General features: G+C 36.8%; 1 protein-coding gene across 3 annotated transcripts in view; it reads left to right on the plus strand.

The window, feature by feature from the left end:
* LRCH1 (leucine rich repeats and calponin homology domain containing 1) overlaps positions 1 to 20,383 on the plus strand; it is a 226,324-nt gene that overhangs the window by 203,479 nt on the left and 2,462 nt on the right. For 2 of the 3 annotated variants that reach the window (XM_044668223.1, XM_044668221.1), the window contains 2 exons: positions 2,275 to 2,352; positions 11,024 to 11,230. In XM_044668223.1, coding sequence (XP_044524158.1) covers positions 2,275 to 2,352; positions 11,024 to 11,230 — 285 coding nt within the window. Of the gene's footprint in view, positions 1 to 2,274; positions 2,353 to 11,023; positions 11,231 to 20,383 lie in introns of those variants that run through there. The other variant, XM_044668222.1, reaches the window with a different exon arrangement.

A 20,383-nucleotide genomic window follows, 5' to 3' on the forward strand; every position in this document is an offset into this window, starting at 1 on the left:
GGTTTTAGCTAGAAGTCATATGAAAATACACAGAGATCCCAGCCCTCACCCTGTAACCCTCCATTGACCACTGCTACTAGGTGTCATGGACTATTCCTAGGCTTCCATTCTTAGGGCACTTCTAAGTGCCTTCATCCCTTCTTCTCTGAGGAGTTAAGATCTATTCTTTTTCTAGCCCATCTGTATCTGCCATATATATGCCATATATACTTCCATATATACCCTGTGCCTTACTACAAGGTTCTCTTTCCCTAAAAGCATTTTTCTTATATATAAGAATTCCTAATTCTGGAACTAGTAATAGAAAAAAATGCAAAATTTATCCAAGAGTTGGTTCCTTCCCCTGTGGAGTTTATAGGCTGTGGACATAGTGCTCTCTTTTCTAATCCCATGTCATCCACAAATTTGATAATGCCGTCTGTATCTTGTTTCTAGTAATTGCTTAAAATATTGAACAAAACAAAGTATAACCCATTCCATATGTTCATTGGTTTGTTTTTATTGTTTAATTTTTTAAGAACTTTATTACACAGCTTATATCTGTCTTACTAATGCAATAATTTAAAAATACAAATAAGGTCCATCTTATATCTGATACAACTTTTTCTTTCAAAATATACTCCCACTTTATTCTCTGTCGTAGTAATATCAGTCGCAGTCCTGCTCCATTAAAGTGGTGCATTTGAAATACCTTTTCAAAGTATTTTAAAGTATGATATGATGTAGTATATTTTCACCATTTTTCTTTGCTAATGTGGTTCAATGCCTGAATTTTAATTTCAAGTACTGCCATTGCATAGCAATAAATTAAATTGAAATGAATGTATCCTAGAATAGCCTAAGTATCCTTTTTTCAAAATTAATACATTCCTCCCATTTTCCATTGATGTTTTGTTTTCTTTATGAGAGAGAGAGAGAGAGAGAGAGAGAGAGAGAGAGAGAGAGAGAGAGTTAGTTGATTCGCTTCTCCTTAGTTCGCATGGTAGCCCTCCAGAGCCCAGGACTCACTATATTGGCGTCAGACTTAATGTAGACACCTGCTTAACTTTGACCTCATTACATACAACTAACTCAAAACACCTAATCTTAAGCAGTTCACCAGCCTTGGCCTCCTAGTTTATTTATTTCTAATAATAAAAATGTATATAGTACCTCCAGCTTTATAAAATGCTGTAGATGTTTTATTTTATTGATTATTATTTTATTTGATTGATGCCACTTTTAAGTGATTTGAATTCGTTTTGGCTACACCAGTCCTCCAAATTTCTGACGTCGGATTAAACATGTTCTTTTTGGCCTCATAAAGAAGAAATAGGAACAAAGAAGAAAGAAGTACTTAATCTTGAAAAAAAGGAGAAACTTGCTAACAGTTAGGAGTATCTCAAAATGGAATGGTCTGCTTTGGATGCAGAAAGTTCCACATTACTTAGGACTTTAGAAAAAAGGCGAGAAATCCCCTTGCCAAAGATGAGAATTAGGATTAGTGACCCTCTGTGGTCCCTTCCAGCCCTGTAATTCTGGGTGTATAGACAGAGCTTGTCTCTTACAGGTTCTGGCAAAATAGCATCAAACTCAGCAGTGACATATCAGTTGAATATACTTTTATTCCTGCCATGTTGTAATCACTTGTAGCAACTTCCCATTTATGGAATAAAAGCACAGCAGAACTTGAAAAACAAGTTTTTAGAATCCCATTGAAGGGCTTGCTTCAAGGAATAGTCTGCCTTATCAGAATACTTCCTTATGTTGGAATAATTTCATTAAAACTCCCAAACTAAATTGTTCTATGGCCTTCTCCTTGCTTTACTAGCCACGTGAAGATGCCAGTACCTTCTATAAATAAATATATATATATATGTGTGTGTGTGTGTGTAATAGGCGCATGTATATATGTGTGTATGGTATGTATTATTTAGTTCAGGATTTTAAAACATGGAATTAGAAGTGTCATTCTTTTCCAGAGAGCAGCATTAAACCTGAAATCTAGCATTAAAACATAATAATAGGGCATTTAAAACTTTCTAATTACAACTGAAAATGCCACATCTGGAATACGCCTGCTGTTCATGTCATGTGTTACTCTCAAACCAGTTTTGAGTGATTCTAGGTTTAGTAAAGAATTTCCCACAACTCTTAATACTATTTACTTTCATGTAGCTTATATAATTAAGCCATAGGCTTTGATGGGAAGTAGCTTAGCTGGCATGTAAAATTTAGCCTGTAATATGTTAGAGCTGGTTTTTTTCTTAATAACACATTATCTTACATTTACAGCCCAAACTCAGCATGGCCAAATGCAGAAGAAATGTGGAAAACTTTCTGGAAGCATGCCGAAAATTAGGAGTTCCAGAGGTAATTCCTAACTTGGTCCAAAAGACCATCAATTTGTTTAGTGTATCCATTTCACAACTGAAAACATAATATTTATAAAAGCAGGCTCCTTGTAGAATCATTTTCCAGTCTTAAGCTTTCTAGAGGAAAAACACTGAGTTTGTAGGATAAAACTTTATGAAGAAGTGCCATTAAAAAAGTCTTTTGGGAATGTTACTCATTTTAGAATGAAGGTGAAGAAAATTGTTCCTATAAGTTTTTCAAAGAAAACATAGACTTCAAAACTTAGGGAGAAATACTTTAAGTGAGTTTATTGTCCAATTCCATAAGCAGAAATTGGTTTTCCCAAGGGAGGATCATTAGAGGAAAGATAACTTTACTGACTTCCCCAGGTTCACAAGTAATGTAAATTGACCACCAGAATTGAGTTTTCTAGAGTAGGTTGGAGATGGATAAAGTGTAAAAATAGATGAATCAGAGGGAACCTGGATGAGGCTACTCTCTATTCCTCCTCCCCCAGGCATTCAGCACCTCCCCTTCTCCAATTCCTAGCCAGTTTTTGGTGTAATTCTTTTCAGATGCACTTTGGGAAGAGTTTAATACTGGGCAGCACAAAGTGATTCTACATACCACCTAGAATCAAAGAGAAAAAAAGAAGAGAAGGAATCAGGGAGTTGAGGGTGGGAGGCAGATATAATGTGGAAAGGCATACGGCATTGTACCCTGTGGCTCCTATCCTCACCTCTGGACCTAGAAACAAGGGTTCTAAAGGTCCAGCATTCAGTTCAGTTCTTAAGGTCTACCCTATGATGTAATTGTGCCCAACAGTGGGAGTCTATTGCTGAAGTTGTTCAAAGATGTTTAATGCTACCTGTAGTTTGAAGAAAGGAAGAAGACTAGCAAAACAGTCCAGGGACACTCTTAAATTATTAAGAAGCCTGTAATTTCTTTGAGTTATAATCTTTACATTATGACCTAGATGTTGACCTCCCTTGATCTGAATATGAATATCTAGTAATCAATTTAGTGAAGTTTATCAGCATATGTATAAGACTGTATATGTACACAGTGCAATTATTGCATATACACTCATGGTTTTGAATGTGTGGGAATATACACATATCCACTAGGATGATTCTGTTATGGGCTTGCAAGGTTTCCCATAAAAGAATCCGAGCTGCTTGAAAATCTTATTTGAATGTCATATCTTCTTGCCTGTGCTTGAAAGCTCTGCTGGTCAGTGCCCTAAGCTGCTGTGATTTTGCTGCATTTATCATTTGTTCAGCACACCCAAGTGCAAACTGAAATGGAAACAAATGCCTGTTAATATTTATTGTGGAAGAGGAGGAGTAACTGTACTTTCCCTTTTTAAAAAGAAAAAAAAAAAAAAGGAAAAACTCAGTCCAGATCCACAAAATGGCACAGTGGAGTTTGCTAACACTTCTGAAAACTCAAGCACTCAGAAGTGAGCCCTAGAAACTGGGGACCCTTCTTGTCAGTTTTCCCACTTTTTTATACTCAGGAGGAACCATATATAAGGATCCAAAGACTGGTTTTGTGTTTACTTCTAATATGCTGAGGAAAACAGAGTGGTTTTTCACAGAAAGCTACACATAGTATATTATTGCCTCTGTTTCTGATATGTATTTAAATGCTTGTGGGTTGTGTAGTGATGGCCTTTTCTTAATGAGCACAGGAATGTCTAGGAGGAAAAAAGCAAGTGCTACATACCAGAATGCACAGAGTTCCTTCGCAGATCATACTTTGTATCCTAGAGAATGAATGAGAAGAAATTCTTTTTTTTTTTTACTGAAGATCTTATGTCTATGTAACATTGAGCAAATTACTTAATTTCCCAAGCTCTCAGTTTCCTCACCTATAAATTGAGGGTGTTGGACTAGATGTCTTGTAAAGGTCCCTCGAGGTCTTATTCTATGATCTTCAGTGACCAGACAGATAACTATAAATAGCTTCAGATGATCTTCCTCCCCCTACAGTTATAGCTTGTCCATTATCAAAAGAGGGCACCATCTGGAGAGGGTGCATACCAAGATAACATTGTAATATTTACTATAAGGATATATTTATTACGTTTGGTATAAACAAAAAACTATCCATGAGTACTCCAAAAATATATTATGTAAAAAGGCTGATGTCATTCCTCTCCATACCATAATCTTCAGTTGTATCAGAAATGCACATTTTTCTTCTTGTTTTAGTGTGAATAAATAACTGACCATTATTTCTCTTGGGAACTATAATTAAACCTCTCTTGCTAATTTACCCATTTTCCCAGACTTCTAATACATTCTTTGATGTGCATGTATGGATGAACACCAAAATTCCTATATTTTGTTATAATTATAATTTAACATTTAGAATAATCTTTCCAGATAGTAAATAGTTCTAGTATCTTCATAGACCCCGAACTGTGTTAATTCCACTGGCCTCTATCAGAAACAATGCTAGAATATCATAGGTCAAAGTTATGATTAGAACAGTTCAATCTAATTTTTCTGTAGTAGCTGGCCTGTTTATTAAGTTAGATACAAGAATTTCATTATACAATTATAGATATAAACATACTTGAAAATAGGACTCTGCTACATTTTGCATTTTGGCATACCTTTTGCTGTTAAGTCTCCATATTGTAATAAGAGAGGTAGCCTGGAAGAGGGTATGGAACTAGCCTCAAAGTCAAGAAGAAATCTCTAAAACCTCCTGACTATATAACATTCTCTTAACCTCTCACTGTCCCCAAACAACACCTTAGGACCTAAGATATTGCCTCATCTGCTCTGGTAGAGGGTCACACTGAAAGTTTCCAATCCCAATGAAGCCCAATCCTGACCAGCAGTGAAAAAAAATTGCCAAAAGCTTCTTCTTTCTTAGTTCTCAACTATGTAGCTACTTTGGGTTTGGGAGGCTGGAGAGACATTTATGTGACAAAATTCAGCAGCTGGAACTCCTCTAGGGTGGCTGGAATGTCCATCCAGGAAATGCTCAGGATGTGCAAAACAACAACTGGGATCATTGAAGGAGTAGAGGCCAGTGTGTGTAATGCTACACGAGGGCATTTTTAAACAGAATATTTAAAATAAGACTGGGGAGACTACTTCTGCCTTTGGTGTATAGTTCATGCGTTTATCATGGTTGATTTAAATTGTTTCAGTTCAGATTACACCCATCTGAGAAGCACGATTAATTCTCAGACCAAAAGAATATGTGGAAAAGTGAAATAAGGAGAGTTTTCATCTTCTACATTTAGTTTGCATAAAGGCTGGCTTCACATTGTTGAAAGTGAAACCCTGGGGTGTTGCAGATAGGGCAGAAAAGAGAGACCTGGGAACCTTTGGGGAAAAGGAATTGCAAGAAGCTGGTGTTCATATTGTGGAATGTAATATGGTAGGGTACAAGATCAGATAGTACCTAAGCCATAGGGAGATTGAAAAAAAGTGGGCATAGTTTATATTGTTGTATAGGTAACTTCACAAACATTTATTTCCTTTAATCTCAGAATTTTTTCCCCAATTTGGGGACTATTTCTCTAAATGACTTGTTAATGGAGAAAAGTGAAGTATGACATCGTGCTAGATATGTAAAGCACACTATATATTTCTAATATTTTAGTTTGTCAGATGAAATCCAAAAGTACATAAAGGGAGTAGGGCATATGCTTGGCACACAAGATGATCTACTAGAAAGATTGTTTATTGGGCTTGGGAATCAAAGCCTGAGTTCTAGGCCCATTTTTTGCTTTTTACTTACTAACTGGTTGACATTTAATGTTATTTTAAGTCTAGGTCTCAGTGTCCTCATATGTAAAATGAAGGAGTTTAGACTAGAAAATGACCTGTTTTCTTTCAGCTCTGATATTCCATGAATAATGAAATCAAATCCTGTAGTGCCACAGGGACAAAAGTTATCTTCACATTCCCATTCACTTTTTCATGATTTAAGGCCACCAGGTAGGTTGCCCACATGTCGTGGTCTCCGCAAAGCTGGAATGTGTTTGCCAAGACTATGGTTGAATCAGGGCCATTTCCTTGAGGATTTTGCCTAGATGACAAGGGTCAGTTTGTATTCTGAGACCAAAAGATGGTTGATGGTTCTTCCCTCACCCAAGATTCTGGTCTTGCTTAGTGTGTTTTTGTTGGGTTTTTTTTGTTTGTTTTTTAATTTCAAACCCTTAACTTCTGTGTATTGACTTATAGGTGGAAGATTGGTAAGGGTAGGCAATGGGGGTCAAGTGACTTGCCCAGGGTCACACAGCTGGGAAGTGTCTGAGGCCGGATTTGAACCTAGGACCTCCTGTCTCTAGGCCCGGCTCTCAATCCACTGAGCTACCTAGTTACCCCCCTTAGTGTGTTTTTAAAAGAAACTTCATACTGCATAAATGCAGATAAGCAACTCATGACTATCTTTACCTTTTGTTTAAGAAAGAATGGGCATACCATACCTTTGATAAATGTTTGTGGAGTGATCAGTGGCCACAATGACTACTTTAATCCACTGTGAAGCAAGTTTTCATTTAGCTCTTGGAACTCATTAAAACATTGTTCCTCTCCCCATATACTTTCACTTATATGAGGCATCCAACAAAGCTGGATAAAAGAACTTTGGGTTCTTAAGGAAGATTCATTTCTCAAAGGATACATGAGCAGACCATTCCTATAGTCTAGAAAAACCAAGACCCAGATCTAGCTTCTTTTATTACATTTTTATTTAAAATGTATAATAAAGCATAAATCACATTTAATAATTATGTTATAACATTTTATTAAATGCACAATGTTGCCTTGATCAATGCTGTTTTTGCGATGATGCAATTATTACATTGTACCCCACCATAAAATAATGTCACAAAATCCTAACCGTAATGTCAGTAGAGCAACAATAACAACAGCTCTTTTTATCTATTGAGGCATGCTTATTGTGTTTACATGAACCTGTCTGCCTCTATAATATTTTTACCAAACATCATTTTTTTGCTGAACCAGTAACAAAGCTAGATCAAGGCTTTCCTATTACCTATTCTTAAGAAAGAAAGAAAAAAGATACAGAACTGTGAAAAATCCAGATGGAAAGCCTTTCCCCCATACTATCAAGAAATTAGGGAACAGGGGTACTGTTTAGATTCCTGATGAGTGTGTCAGAGATCATTTCAAGATATTGGCATTCACCAGTCACCAGAGTGCTACAAAAAGCCACTTACTTAATCTCTTTGTGCTTGAGTCTTCTTCTATAAAATGGCAGTGATAATTGGCTCACAGAGGTATTGCTTGAGAGACAATAATTATGAATGTGCTTTTTAAGAAAATCATTCATTGTGATTAACATGTGATTCCAAATCTTCTCTATTCATCGTTAAGTGAAAACACTTGTTCTTAGTTACCCCCATTACCCAGACTAGATTAATTTGTGAGCTGATGGTGAATGATTATAGGATCAGATACCAAGAGCAGTAGACCAGAAGCATTTTCTATCATATCAAAATCATTTTCTTATTTCACAAATTGTTCATCTTCAAAGCTGTGGTACCTTTTGAAAACAAAATATTTTTGCTATTTCCAGAAATATTCCTCAAATACAATAAGTGTCCTTGTTTGGAATGATGGCTTTGGTTTAGGGACAGTTTTGGTCAGTGATCTTTTAGCTTTAAAATATTTCAGGGGCAGTGGAAATCATATTTGTAAATAAAATAGCTAGCCTAATTTCACCGTAATCAGCTGTTGATTTAAATTCTTAGATAAATCTGAAAAAAGAATTTTTTTATCCTGTTAAGCTTTAAATTTTTCCACCTGATTTCTCTATATTTCCATTATGGAAATTTTAAACAATGTTTCCATTATGAGAATTTTAAGTGAAGAGATTAAGTCAAAAGTACATAATCATTCATATAAATTTTTATGTCAGGTAGACATAGTCACCTTTTAGAAACGAGATTTTGATATACTTCCTAATCTCAAAAAGACCACCAAAAGTTTGGTCTTACCATGAAACCTTTGAGGGCTAATTCTAATTTCTTCCCTTTAGGTGTCTTTCTGTAAATCCACTTGGGTCTTTTGCAAATAGAATTAAAAGTGGAACAGGTCTGAAATTATAATCCTATCCCACCTATTTATATACTGGCCCTAGAACAATCATTTAACCTCTCAGAGGTGGTGATTGTGTTTTTAATATCATAGAAATTAACCGACCTCCTTCTCTTATTTCCAGGAATCTGGGTGGACTCACTACAACTTTAAAATGCCTTACAATCATTATAACATGATATAAATGTGAGGTACAGTGCTCCTTCTTGGCTGTTCCTTTCTTTTTTAGCATTTTTATTCAGTTTAACTTTTTAAAAGGAAAGAAAACATAACATTTTAAACTTCTGTCTGTCATTAAGGCTGCTGTTTTAAAAAGCATAAAGATCAGGAAATCCCATTTTCTGCAGTGCTCCATCCATTTTTTATAATGTCTTGATCATACTGCCTTTGGCCATGTGACAGGCATCATATAAGGACTTTGGTTGCTATGGTAACCCAAATTTACTTTTTCTTTAAGGTGTTGCTAAAATAAGAGTGCTGTACACTCACGTGTATCTTTGATTCTGCTAAACTAGCTTCTTTTCTATTAATTGTTTTTTGTTTCCTTTAAAGTGATTGGGAAAACCCAATATGCTTCATTAGGCCATAATAACAGTGATCAGATAGAGGGTTCTTTTTTAAATTTTTTATTTTTAAAATTCATTGATTTAATTAATTCATTTAAAATATTTTCCCATGGTTACATGATTCGTATTCTTTCCCTCCCTAGAGAGTTATTTTTATAGTTACAAATACAAATATATAAAAATCGCTTAATAGGTAGATTGACCACTGCACATCATAGGATGCATTTTGAATAAGGAATGTGCTGTTTCCTTATCAGAAATAAACTTGAGAAACATCCTGCATACTGAATTGCGTTGTTCTCTTTCACGTCCACTAGAGGGCATGCACTAAACATTTTTCTGGGCGAGTTCACTAGGAAATGCTTCTGTTTATCTGTTGAGTGAGTGAATGATTGCCTTTATTATATAGCTAACACGCATATAAATCACATTTCAGTTTGCAGATGTGGACTTTCTTCTTTGCTTATGCCCATGTTTTTCTCAAATTTCACTGGCTACACCCAGTATTGCAATAGAAAATGCTTTTGGCATGTCCTTGTTTCATGTGTCTCCTTCTCCTAATCCCTGCTCAGCAGATTTCTTCCCACCCCCCCCTTAAAGCTATAAGCAGCTGCTTTTCTTCATTGGACACTCTCAAAATGCTAGTTGGTTTTTATATGGTTACTTCTGTTTCTGGTGAGAAAAGATAATGACTGTCTCACTTCTGTATCCTAATCAAACCAGATTCAGCATGCTTTCTTGACTTGAGTTTTTTGTTATACTGCTTAAAAATCTCTTATTTAACGTGTATCTTCCATAATTTACAAAACCTTGGCAAGTTATTCGGCACAATTGTGCTTTGCCTTTAGTTAAGCTTTCTGTGATTTGCATCTGTTAGCCATTGAGGTTTAAAAAAAAGACAGCTTTATAACAAAGTATTTTCTAAAATTCATGGATCATGAATTTTGAAGGCTTTGCCTCATTTAAAAAGAAAATTCCTCATTGAGATAGTGGTGTCATTTTGGTCCTCTTCCCCTGCAAAAGGCAACCAACCACTCTACTTTCTTACCGAGCCTTAATTCAATTATAATCTCCAAAATTTTGAACTTTGCTTCTGTTTCTGTAGGAAATTAGTGTATTGGAGTTTTTTCTTTCACAGCTTAGGCAGAGCAAATATAAACGCTAAGCAAGCTTATTTCATTTACAGAAAAGTAGGCCTGGTAGATAGAGGTCCCTACCTCCTGAGAATCAGGATTCAAATCTTGCCTCTGACACATATGACCTGTGCGATGCTGGACGTGTCATGTATGTGCTCAGTGTCCCAAGCTAGTGTCTTAAGAGATCTACATTTGTAGAGGAATTTTCTCATGGGGACTTCCATATACTGATGAAATAATATTTTTCTGGACCAAAGGAAAACAATTTAAATTTGTTTTCTTTTTTGGTCTTGAGTAAATGATGTCTCTAGAACTCATTTTCCCTAATATTCTCTGAAATTTTTCAGTAATCAAGACTGAAAAAAAAGAGAGAGGATACAGTCATGTCATTATTCAGATGGGAATAATTGATATTCCTCAAAGGCTGGTGAGATTAAATTCAGGGTTTGAATGAGATAAAGGAAGTCAGACTTTAAACTGTATATTTCTTACTTTACTAAGAAAGTTGAGCTGAAAAATTTCCAAGCCCTGATTAACCCCTGCTACCTCCATCACCACCAGCCAGACAAAATGCACCAGGTCAGGTACAGAGTATTTGCTGTCTGCTGGCTTTGTCCAGAACCACTCTGCTTGACTTTTTGGTATAATAAGAGTGAGTATAGAAAACAACTTGCTCTTCTAGTTTGCATAAAATAAATTCTGGCATTCTTCTCTCTCATTAGACAAATGAATTTAGAAGGAAAGGTTTTTGCCTGGCAATTGAAGGAAAGGCTTATAACTCCAAGCCGTGTGACTATCAACCAAGAATATTGCACTTCTTTCCTGTTGTTAACTCTTTGTATTTTTAATTTTATTCACTGTCTCTTTCTGTTCTACTGGCTGCCCTTCGGGATAGGCTGACCTCTGCTCTCCGTATGACATCCTGCACTTGGATTTTCATCACATTCGAAAGACTGTTGACACTCTGCTGGCACATGGGGAGAAACCCCCACAATCAACTTCTACCCTTCGCTCCAGGGACCTTATAGGCTTCTGTCTTGTCCACATTTTCTTTGTAGTGTTGATGTATATTACTTATCGCTGGAATGCTCTGTCAGCATAATCTGTTTACTCGCATGTGCGTTCAAACATTCTGCTTTATCTGACTTTTTTCAGGTACTTTTCACTTCTTCCTTTGCATTGCAGACTTCTACTCCTGCCATCTTTTCAGTAATCTTAGAAGTTTGGGCCAAGACATTTTCACATTAAGTTTTCAGGACAAAACTTCTACATCATAAATGCCATTAAAGATCTCTCTTCCCCCCCCCCCCACTTAGTAATATCACATTTGGTTTACTGAGTCCATGTGATATTAGTGGTATTGCTGTCACAGGTTTATTTCTGATTTATTGCTTAATGCTTGAATCTATACCTGAATCGAAAAAATAAGGATTCAGTTTGAAAAAAAAAAGAAAGAAAGAACAGGAGCCGAGATGATTCTTTATATGAACATTTTTCTTTTGGGTTCATAGTAAACAAGGACCAGAGTGCAGAGTTAGGAAGAAAAGCGCTATGTTTGATATTGCTGCCATTCAGAGATGGAAAATCAAAAAGTCCAAAGCAGCCCTAAAGTTCTTCAAGAATGAAGAATACTGATTAACCTGTTTTTAAAAGCCTACCTAGGGAATTGCTCTGTTTCTGGGAACTCATCTACATTCTTCTCTTCTCTAGATTGGAGCAATGTTTAGGCCAATTTGCCCATGTGCCAACCCTGAACATGTCATATGGTCAAGGTGGTCAAGGAAAGATCCTTTAATAGAAAAGCTCTGGGGAAGTGGAATTAGTCATTAAAACAGTAAATGGTGGATTTGCTGGCACAGTAACTTCTGTACATTTCCATCCTTCCCTTATTATTAAGCTTGTCTTAAGACTCTTGACAGCTATTATTACCAAGCCGTTGTGGGGAGGAGGGATTGGCAGAGAAAGGGGACTGTGTTATTTCTAAATAACATTTTACACACATGTAAATGATGGTTTTGCATTTGAGAGCTTCACTTAACAATTAATTAGAATAGGGAAAAATGGGCTCTAAATTCTGCAGGTCCAGAATATGACCCATTTAGAACATTCTTAGTTCTGAGTTTTCAGTATAATTCCAGGATATAATAAGATTAATAGAAGAAAGTATTGGGGTACTCCTTAAATCTGTGAATTCTAATTAATATGCACTAATAAATTACTTAAAACCTTGACTCAATTTAGAGGATGTTGCCTCAAGTACATTGTCCATGGAGACAAAGTGATTAAAGAAAAACAAAATGTATTCCACAGCTAGCCAAAATTCTAAGAATGTCTTCCCTTCTGATGAAAGAATGCCATAGTGTACAAGGAAGTTTAATCTTGTTGATCTAAATTCCATTTCTACATGTGGCCTATAGCTGTTACTTTATTTTAATGCTAGAGTTGTCATTTCTTTCCTAGATTTAAAAGAGATGACAGTTATTCTCTACTAATATAAACCAAAAGAATAAGCAATTTTCATATAGAGTTTCCAGGAAGACATAGTTTCCCCTGAATATTTCTATGAACCCCAGTAGTCAAGTGCCCCGTGATAATAATTCAAAGATGAGATTTACACAGCTTTCATGCCTCCTAGTCTGATCTAACTCAGATTGTGTTATGTAGGAAAATGGTTAATTTTCTATTAGAAAAGGATACTATGACTGAGTCTTTTTATTGTCCTGTTGGCAAGGCTTCCCCTTCTTCTCCCAAAAACTAAGTGCTGATTGCAAAACCACAGGTTTTTATAAAGTTATCTAGCCTCATTTTTTATTTGAACAGCACAACCAGTTGGCATCCAAGATTGTATTCATTTGTAACCCAATTCTGTTCAGCACCTAGCACAGAATTATCAGCCTTCAGGTGCTTAATAAATGTTTTTTTGAATGATATTTAAGAGTTTTTATTGGTATATGGATAGCTTTACACAAATGTACCCAGGGCAACTCTCAGTGGCTCTATTTAATATTCCAAAGCCACACAGTGCCTCATCCATCACTCCCAAGAAAGAGAAGGTATGTTGATGCTACTCTGAGGTTTTGATGGATAGTGTTTTTTCAGAAATATGTTGTAGAGGAAACTTAACATCACACTCTTAGGTCAGGAAATGGAACTAACTCCTTTGTCCATCTCGATTAAACATTCTAAAACCTTTTCATTTTCTCTCTAGGGCTGCCTCTCACTAACTCATATGTCTATCATTTAACCATTTTGAAAGGTACATGTACAGAGTTTACTGTCCTACTGAGTGTGAAAGCTTTTCAGAGATTTGGTGGCTTTATTTTTGAAATTTTCCTTTTGTAGCAGAGGAACCACTTTCCAACCCCATCCCTTTTAATGCCTCCATTTTTTTCTTCTTATAGCACCAGAGCCTACGATGCAGTAAGCTCTTTTCTTACCTGATTCTCTAGCCTTTTTTATACTGTATTTGCTAAGATGTACCCTTTTAGTGACAGTGTTTATAAAGTCTAGAATTGTGACTCACCTACAGTTCACCATCATTCACGAGTACTCAGAGGGACAGATATGGACTCTTACTCACTTATACCTTGCAAACATTCAGCACTAAAGGTGCCAAAAACAGTATGTTTTTGTCTGGAGATATAGTATGGACTAGGAATCATTCTCTTCCAACATTTGACTCAGGTAAGACAGCACAATAGAAATGATAGTAATATATTTTGATGAGTTAAGGAATTTTTATATGTAGTTTATAGTTGATTTTAAGTAGGGGATGGAATTCAGCAAATTTCAGCTTGGATTATTCTTTCTATAATCTTTCCAGATCCTGTTCAAACCCAAGAAAACTCATTGTAAAGGGTAGGCATGAGGAGAATACACATGGAATTTTGAGACCATAGAAACAGTTATGGTCTAATAATGACCAAACCCCACAAAAAGAGCTCAAATCAAGAGATGTTGTTTTAGAAATTTAGACCAGGTTGTAAAACTAACCTCTTGGGATCCAATGTTTAATGCTTTGAACAAAGACAGTGACTCTTTATGTATAATTCATTATTTCCTTTTTTTCCATGAGATTTACAAAGTTACCAGTGTAAGTAAACCTAGTTTGGGCACTGGATTTTTTTTTAAATATCATTGAGCTTTTCATAAATCATCTCATTTGCTTCATCATTAAGTCCTTAAATATTTTTCTCTTAACCTTATTGTACATTTATATATTCGAGTAGGTATTTAATAAATGTTTGTTGATTAATCATACTTTTTGTTCAGATTCATCATTTTAGTGCCTGAGTAGGGCCAAATTATTTGGATATTTTTATTATCTTAAAAATGATTTTTTAAGGTTCATGAACTGGGTTAAAGTCATTTATTTATATCATCAGAGAATACTTTGATAAGTTTGTATGGGCTTGAATATGTGCATCCCTAATATACTATAGAGTTTTGCATGTTGCCTTTTTTCTGTCTTTGTCAGCAGTTGCTTCTGAAATCTCCAGACACCTCAAATAGAAGTGCCAGAGGGTGATTTTTATTAATCTTCTTACTTGGGCAGGCAGTTGGGGTTGTGTGCATTATTTGAAAGTGCTAATGAAATATGCACATTCACATATCTGAGTATCGGGAGAAGTTGCTACTATTTCTGTCCCGTGTGACAATGTCATGTGTGATCTGCAGTCGTATTTCTACAGAACATGCATGATGATTGTCATTTGGGTCGCATAGCAGCATCTGCTCTAACATCTTGCATCTTGGCTTTACGGTATGGCTATTCCCAGTGAGCCACCCCATTTCCTACCACCATGTGCTTGTAAGTTCTTTCCACTTCTGCAAATTCTCAGAAACCACTGACCATCCTCGCTTTGGTCGTGTCTTTGTAGCATCTCCGCTTTTTTCTAGTAGATTTTCTTCAGCGAGACATTGCTTGTGTTTCTGCCAGCAGCAAAGACTGCCCGACAAGTGGGGCAAAATTATTCTTCCTATATCTACAAAAGGCTTCCCTTCCTCTCACACCTCCCATGCCTCCCCCAGCATTTCCTTGTCAATGACACTATCAAAAGGTCATTGGACCCTGGAATCAGGAGAACTGGGTCCAAATTCTGGTTCTAACATTTCTCAGCTGTGTAACACTGAGCAATTCATTAACCACTCGGAACCCCAGTTCCACATTTGTAACATAGAATTAATAGGATTTATGGTAGCTTCTTTGCAGGTCTGTTGTTAATATAGTGATTTGTAAATCTTAAAGTTCTCTATGCTTGTGGGTTGTTATCATTTCTAAAGACTATCAAATTCTGATACAATCTGGAAGTATCTGCAAAAGTTGTTTTAAAAGATGTGCACCTCTCTCCCATTCATTTTTTTTATAAAATCTAGCTCCATATTTCAAAGAAAAGTCCCAATAACATTCATGTACATCTATGAAAATTCAACTTTTGATATTACAGCCCATAATTAATCACAGAATAATAATAATAATGTATCATCCTTTTAAAATACTGAAAGACTTACAAAGTTCTTCCTAACAACCATGCTATGAGGTACTGGGTAGTAAAGTAAAGTATCACTTCCCTCTCTTCATAGATGATAAAAATGTAAAACAGTTTGGTGAGAGTCATGCAGCTGGAAAATATTGAAGCCAGATCGCCCAGCTAATGTCCAACTCATATATCTAGTATAACCACACTTTCTAGTATAGTATAGTATAGTATAGTATAGTATAGTATAGTATNTGATAAAAATGTAAAACAGTTTGGTGAGAGTCATGCAGCTGGAAAATGTTGAAGCCAGATCGCCCAGCTAATGTCCAACTCACATATCTAGTATAGCCACACTTTCTAGTATAGTATAGTATAGTATAGTATAGTATAGTATAGTATAGTATAGTATAGATAGTATAGTATAGTGAATAACAAGATAGTTTGGACTTGGGCTTTCTATTGACAAAAGGGCTGGGTTTGTGTTTTGTTTTTATTTCTGTTTTTGTGTTGAATATGTGAATGTTGCATATGTGCATAGTAAGATCTATAATTTAGTTTAACTTGGGATTGCATGGCCTTTTCTTCTCTTTCTTTTTAATGTTTATCAGTTGACCAACAAATATTTTTCAGCTCAGCTCACTGTTGAGTATTCAGCATTGTTTTAATAGTGCTGTCACTTTCCAACTAGGAGTCTCTGTGCTTGGGTTTCTGGAAAATCTATTTATTTTTAGCGGGTTTTACCCACTGATTTACTTGTTTTCTCTCCTTGTTTTTCTGATGTTATCATTTAAAGAGCAAATCGAGAATCCACATTTTTCCCAGACAATATCTTAAAATAAGTTCTACTTCAATACTGTGGCCTGGACTATGTTTGAGGATTTACCTCCCATCAGAATGCCCTTTTGGGAGGCAGCTAGGTAGTTCAGTGGATAGAGAGACAGGCCTGGAGACAGGAGGTACTGGGTTCAAATCTATTATGACATTTCCTAGCTGTGAGATCCTGAGCAGATCACTCATCCCCAGTTGCCTAGCCCTTCTTCTGCCTGGGAAATTATACTTAGCATAAATTCTAAGACCAAAGGTAAAGTTTAAAAAAAAGAAAGAAAAAAGAAAAGAAAACTATCCTTTTCCCTCGGCAGGCAGACAAAAGGAGACATGGAAAGTTTACAAACCACTTGCCTTGGGTTCAGATTGGGGGAAAGGAGAGCTGAATCCTCTGCCTCCCGCTAGCTGCCTCTTGCCCTGGTTGGGAAGTGCCAGGTCGTGGCTCCTTGATCCCTTTCCATTCCTGAGATGAGGCTGGAGAAGAGAACAGGGCGCTCTATCGGCTACCGGATCTCCTGACTCTGTTCCAGAAGCTGTTAAGCTCCAAATTGAAAGCTTTTAAGAAAAAAATTTGTTTAACCCTTACCTTCTAAGAATCAATACTGAGTGTCAGTTCCAAGGCGGAAGAGCTGTAAGGATTAGGCAATGGGGGGAGAGTGACTTGCCCAGGATCATACAGCCAGGAGTTGTCTACGGTCAGATTTGAGCCAAAGAAAACTAAATGTAAAAATCATTTTTCAGTCACTTGCCAATCTTGCCCACTATTAACAAAAGAATACAGCTATTTATGTCGGTCATAGCTTATATTTACATAAGGATTTTATGCTTTAAAAACACTTTTTTTCCCAACAAGCCTATAAAACAAACAATATAAGGAATTATCCCTCCTTTTAATTCAGGGTTCTTACCTAAGCCCATACTATTTTGCCCTAGGAATTAGGATCAATCAGAATGAACAAAGTTTTCACTAATGTTGATTTTTCTCCAGCAGACCTCGTTGTCGAGTTCTCTTCACATGACTTCACTGAATTGCTATAATCTTGGCCAGTCAGCCATTGTCAAACTGGCTGTGGACAAAAGTAATTTGTCACATTACCTCATAGGCCTTTAGCTTCTTTATTGCCTCATGATGGGTTTGAGGTTTCCAAAGCAAATTATAACAATAACACTTACAAATCCTAAAAACATTTTTAAAAAAAGACACTATTGATCTAGTCCGAATGTTTGCAGACTTTCTAACAATAACAAATCATTGGATTTCTTTTTAACATCAGTAGCTAAAAATTAACCTTGAGATCCGTCTTATAAGCTGGGAAGCTTTGGTAATATCAACCGGCATCAAAGCAAAGTTCTAATTCCCCCAATGAAACAGTAAGAAATTGACTTTGTAGCCCGGCTCCCCCCTCTGATCCTCTCAGAGCCATTTCTTAGAGCCAGAGAAGCATGACTTTAATCTCACACCTGGGTTGTTTCCATTCCCAATGAGAGTCATCCTCAGGCAGCTGTTACTGGATTCGAAGCCCCTCACTCACTTTCTCTGCTTTTCCTCCTGGTTGGTGGTGCCGTTCCCCGCCGACATCTCCCCCTCTCAGGACCCCTCGTGTATGTTGCTGTAGGCTTGAAAGTCCTATATGGAAAGCTTCATTCCTGGATTTTTTCACTTTCTTTTTAAAAAGAAAAAAATAATGTCCTTGTTCTGAGTAGACTAATCTTGCCAGTATCTGATTGCTTAATCACTTTTTGGAAAGCATTGAAGCTTACGGTGATTTCCAGATCTTAGTGAACATGTAGTAAATTAGTTTCTTATCTCTTGCATAATTATAATTGATTTCTTATATAAGTGCGTGACTGACAGCCACGGAATTTAATGCCCAGTGTCTGGAATTTTCCTCGTTTGGAGACAAAATGGTCCACGAAGCATTTTGTGTGCTTCATCTGGTTCCAAGGCCATAGGTAAAATGACAAGTTGATAAAATGAGGGTGAGGACTAATTCTTTTCTCGGCGAATACATATCTGCTTGTCTCTCTTTTTGGTCACACTCGTTTCTTATGTCCAGGACCCTCTCCAGGTATGTGGAGTCCTCACAGCACCCCAGAGGATGTCAACATTTTTAAGTGCTTTTAGGTGAACAACATGTAGGCTCAGGAGAAATGTCTTCCCACCTTTAAAAGTCTTCAGGCCTCAGACTTATTAGTCCCTGGGGGGCTGTGTTTCTGATCATCATCAATACAGGCCTAACCATTGATGGAAAGTAGTTTTTATTTTGTTTTTATTATTAATTGTTTCACCTATCAGTTGTGAAAAGAGCACTGGATTTGTAGGCAGAAAAACTGAATTCAAATTCATTTCTTTTCCTAAGTATCTGGCTGACCCTAGACAAACATTCTGCCTGCCTCACCTCTCTGGATCTAAGTTTCCTAATCCATAAAATGAAGGGATTTTTTACTAAATGATCTCTATGGTGCCTCTCAGCTCTAAATAATTAAAAGCCTTCTACAACAATTAGCATAAAATTATAAGGATAATTTGCCAATGTTCTTCCATTCCTCCATTCCCTTTATACCCTCTACACATCAAACAGAATGTTCTCTGGTGGTGATATCTGTTTTAACAAAGGAATAGAAAAATGAAACTCCTTGAGCCTCCTGGCATTTCAAACTTTAAATATAATTTAGTATTATTAATAGTTTAATATTGATTGATTAAATTCAATATTATCCATCTAGGTGCTTCTTTTCTATTCTTGAAAATTTTTTTAATTTTCTTTAAAATGATATTTTCAGGGAGTAGCCCCTTTTAACTTAGACTAAGACGATCAAGCAAGTTGTCTGATGTCCTCCTCATTCACGTTTATAGAATAGAACCGTGAGGTTCTCAAAACTGCTTTGTATCTTTCTTCTTATAAGACTGCATCTCAGAGAGGTCAGGCTACTTATGGAGGATCGTTCTGCTAACTAATCATAAAGGGTCAGAGCCAAGTCTCTACCAATTACATATTCAGGGTCCTTCCCATCATACCCCACTGCCTCTGGCCAGAAACCAGGACTAGAACCCAGGTCACCTACCCAAATCTCTTCCTTCTAGGACTCTGCCCTAAGAGCTGGTTTACCAGATACGCTTACTCCAATAGGGGTTTTAAATAGCCAAATAGACTTTACCCTGAAATTGCTCAATTGGAGGGAAGCAAAGCAGCTTTGTATGAAGGCTGGGGAAGTTTAGGTTGATGCCTTTGCCCCAGGCTAAGATGGGAGGCTGCTCTTCCCAGTCCCTCTGCTGCCCAGATAGTGTACCCCTTTCCAGAGCCTTAGGACTCGAGCTCCAAAGAAGCCTCCCCAGCTGAATTCCCATTGCTTCTTTTGAGGCGTGACACTAAATCAGGCCCTGGAAGCCTCCTGAGCTAGACTTCTTCAGCTCCAGTTTCACCAGGGAAACATCAAACACCCAATATCTTTCGCTGGCCATATTATTCATTGTCCTTGGGTCCAGCTTTGAGGGTAAAGTTTAATTGTCTTTAGCCATTTGTTTCCAAAGCAAAAATATGAATTTCCTAACTTTCCCCTCTTGAGAAAGATAAAGAAGGGAAAGCTGAGGCTAGCAATTTGCAGCCTGAGCCCCAGGGAGAGGTGAGTGTGATTTACTGTTTAGTCTAATCCTCTTCATATTTGATGACAGCGTTGGCAGTACTAACCAGGCTGGGGCCCTGGCTTTAATGAAGTCAGCAGCTTCAGTGGTGACATAAAGTATGAGCACATCCAAGTAATAAACCGAAAGAAAGGGCATCCATGAATTTCCTTGCTCAGTAAATTTCCTCGCTGTGATACTTGGTAAAATGAATAGGACATTCTCTGTGGGATTTTGTAAACTTTCTCCTTTCTAGCTCATCTTATAATTTTGGTACAACTTAAAACAGAGAGAGACAGAGGGAGGGAGGGAGGGAGGAAGGGAGGGA

Source organism: Gracilinanus agilis, chromosome 3 (assembly GCF_016433145.1).
Source record: "Gracilinanus agilis isolate LMUSP501 chromosome 3, AgileGrace, whole genome shotgun sequence".
NCBI lineage: Eukaryota > Metazoa > Chordata > Mammalia > Didelphimorphia > Didelphidae > Gracilinanus > Gracilinanus agilis.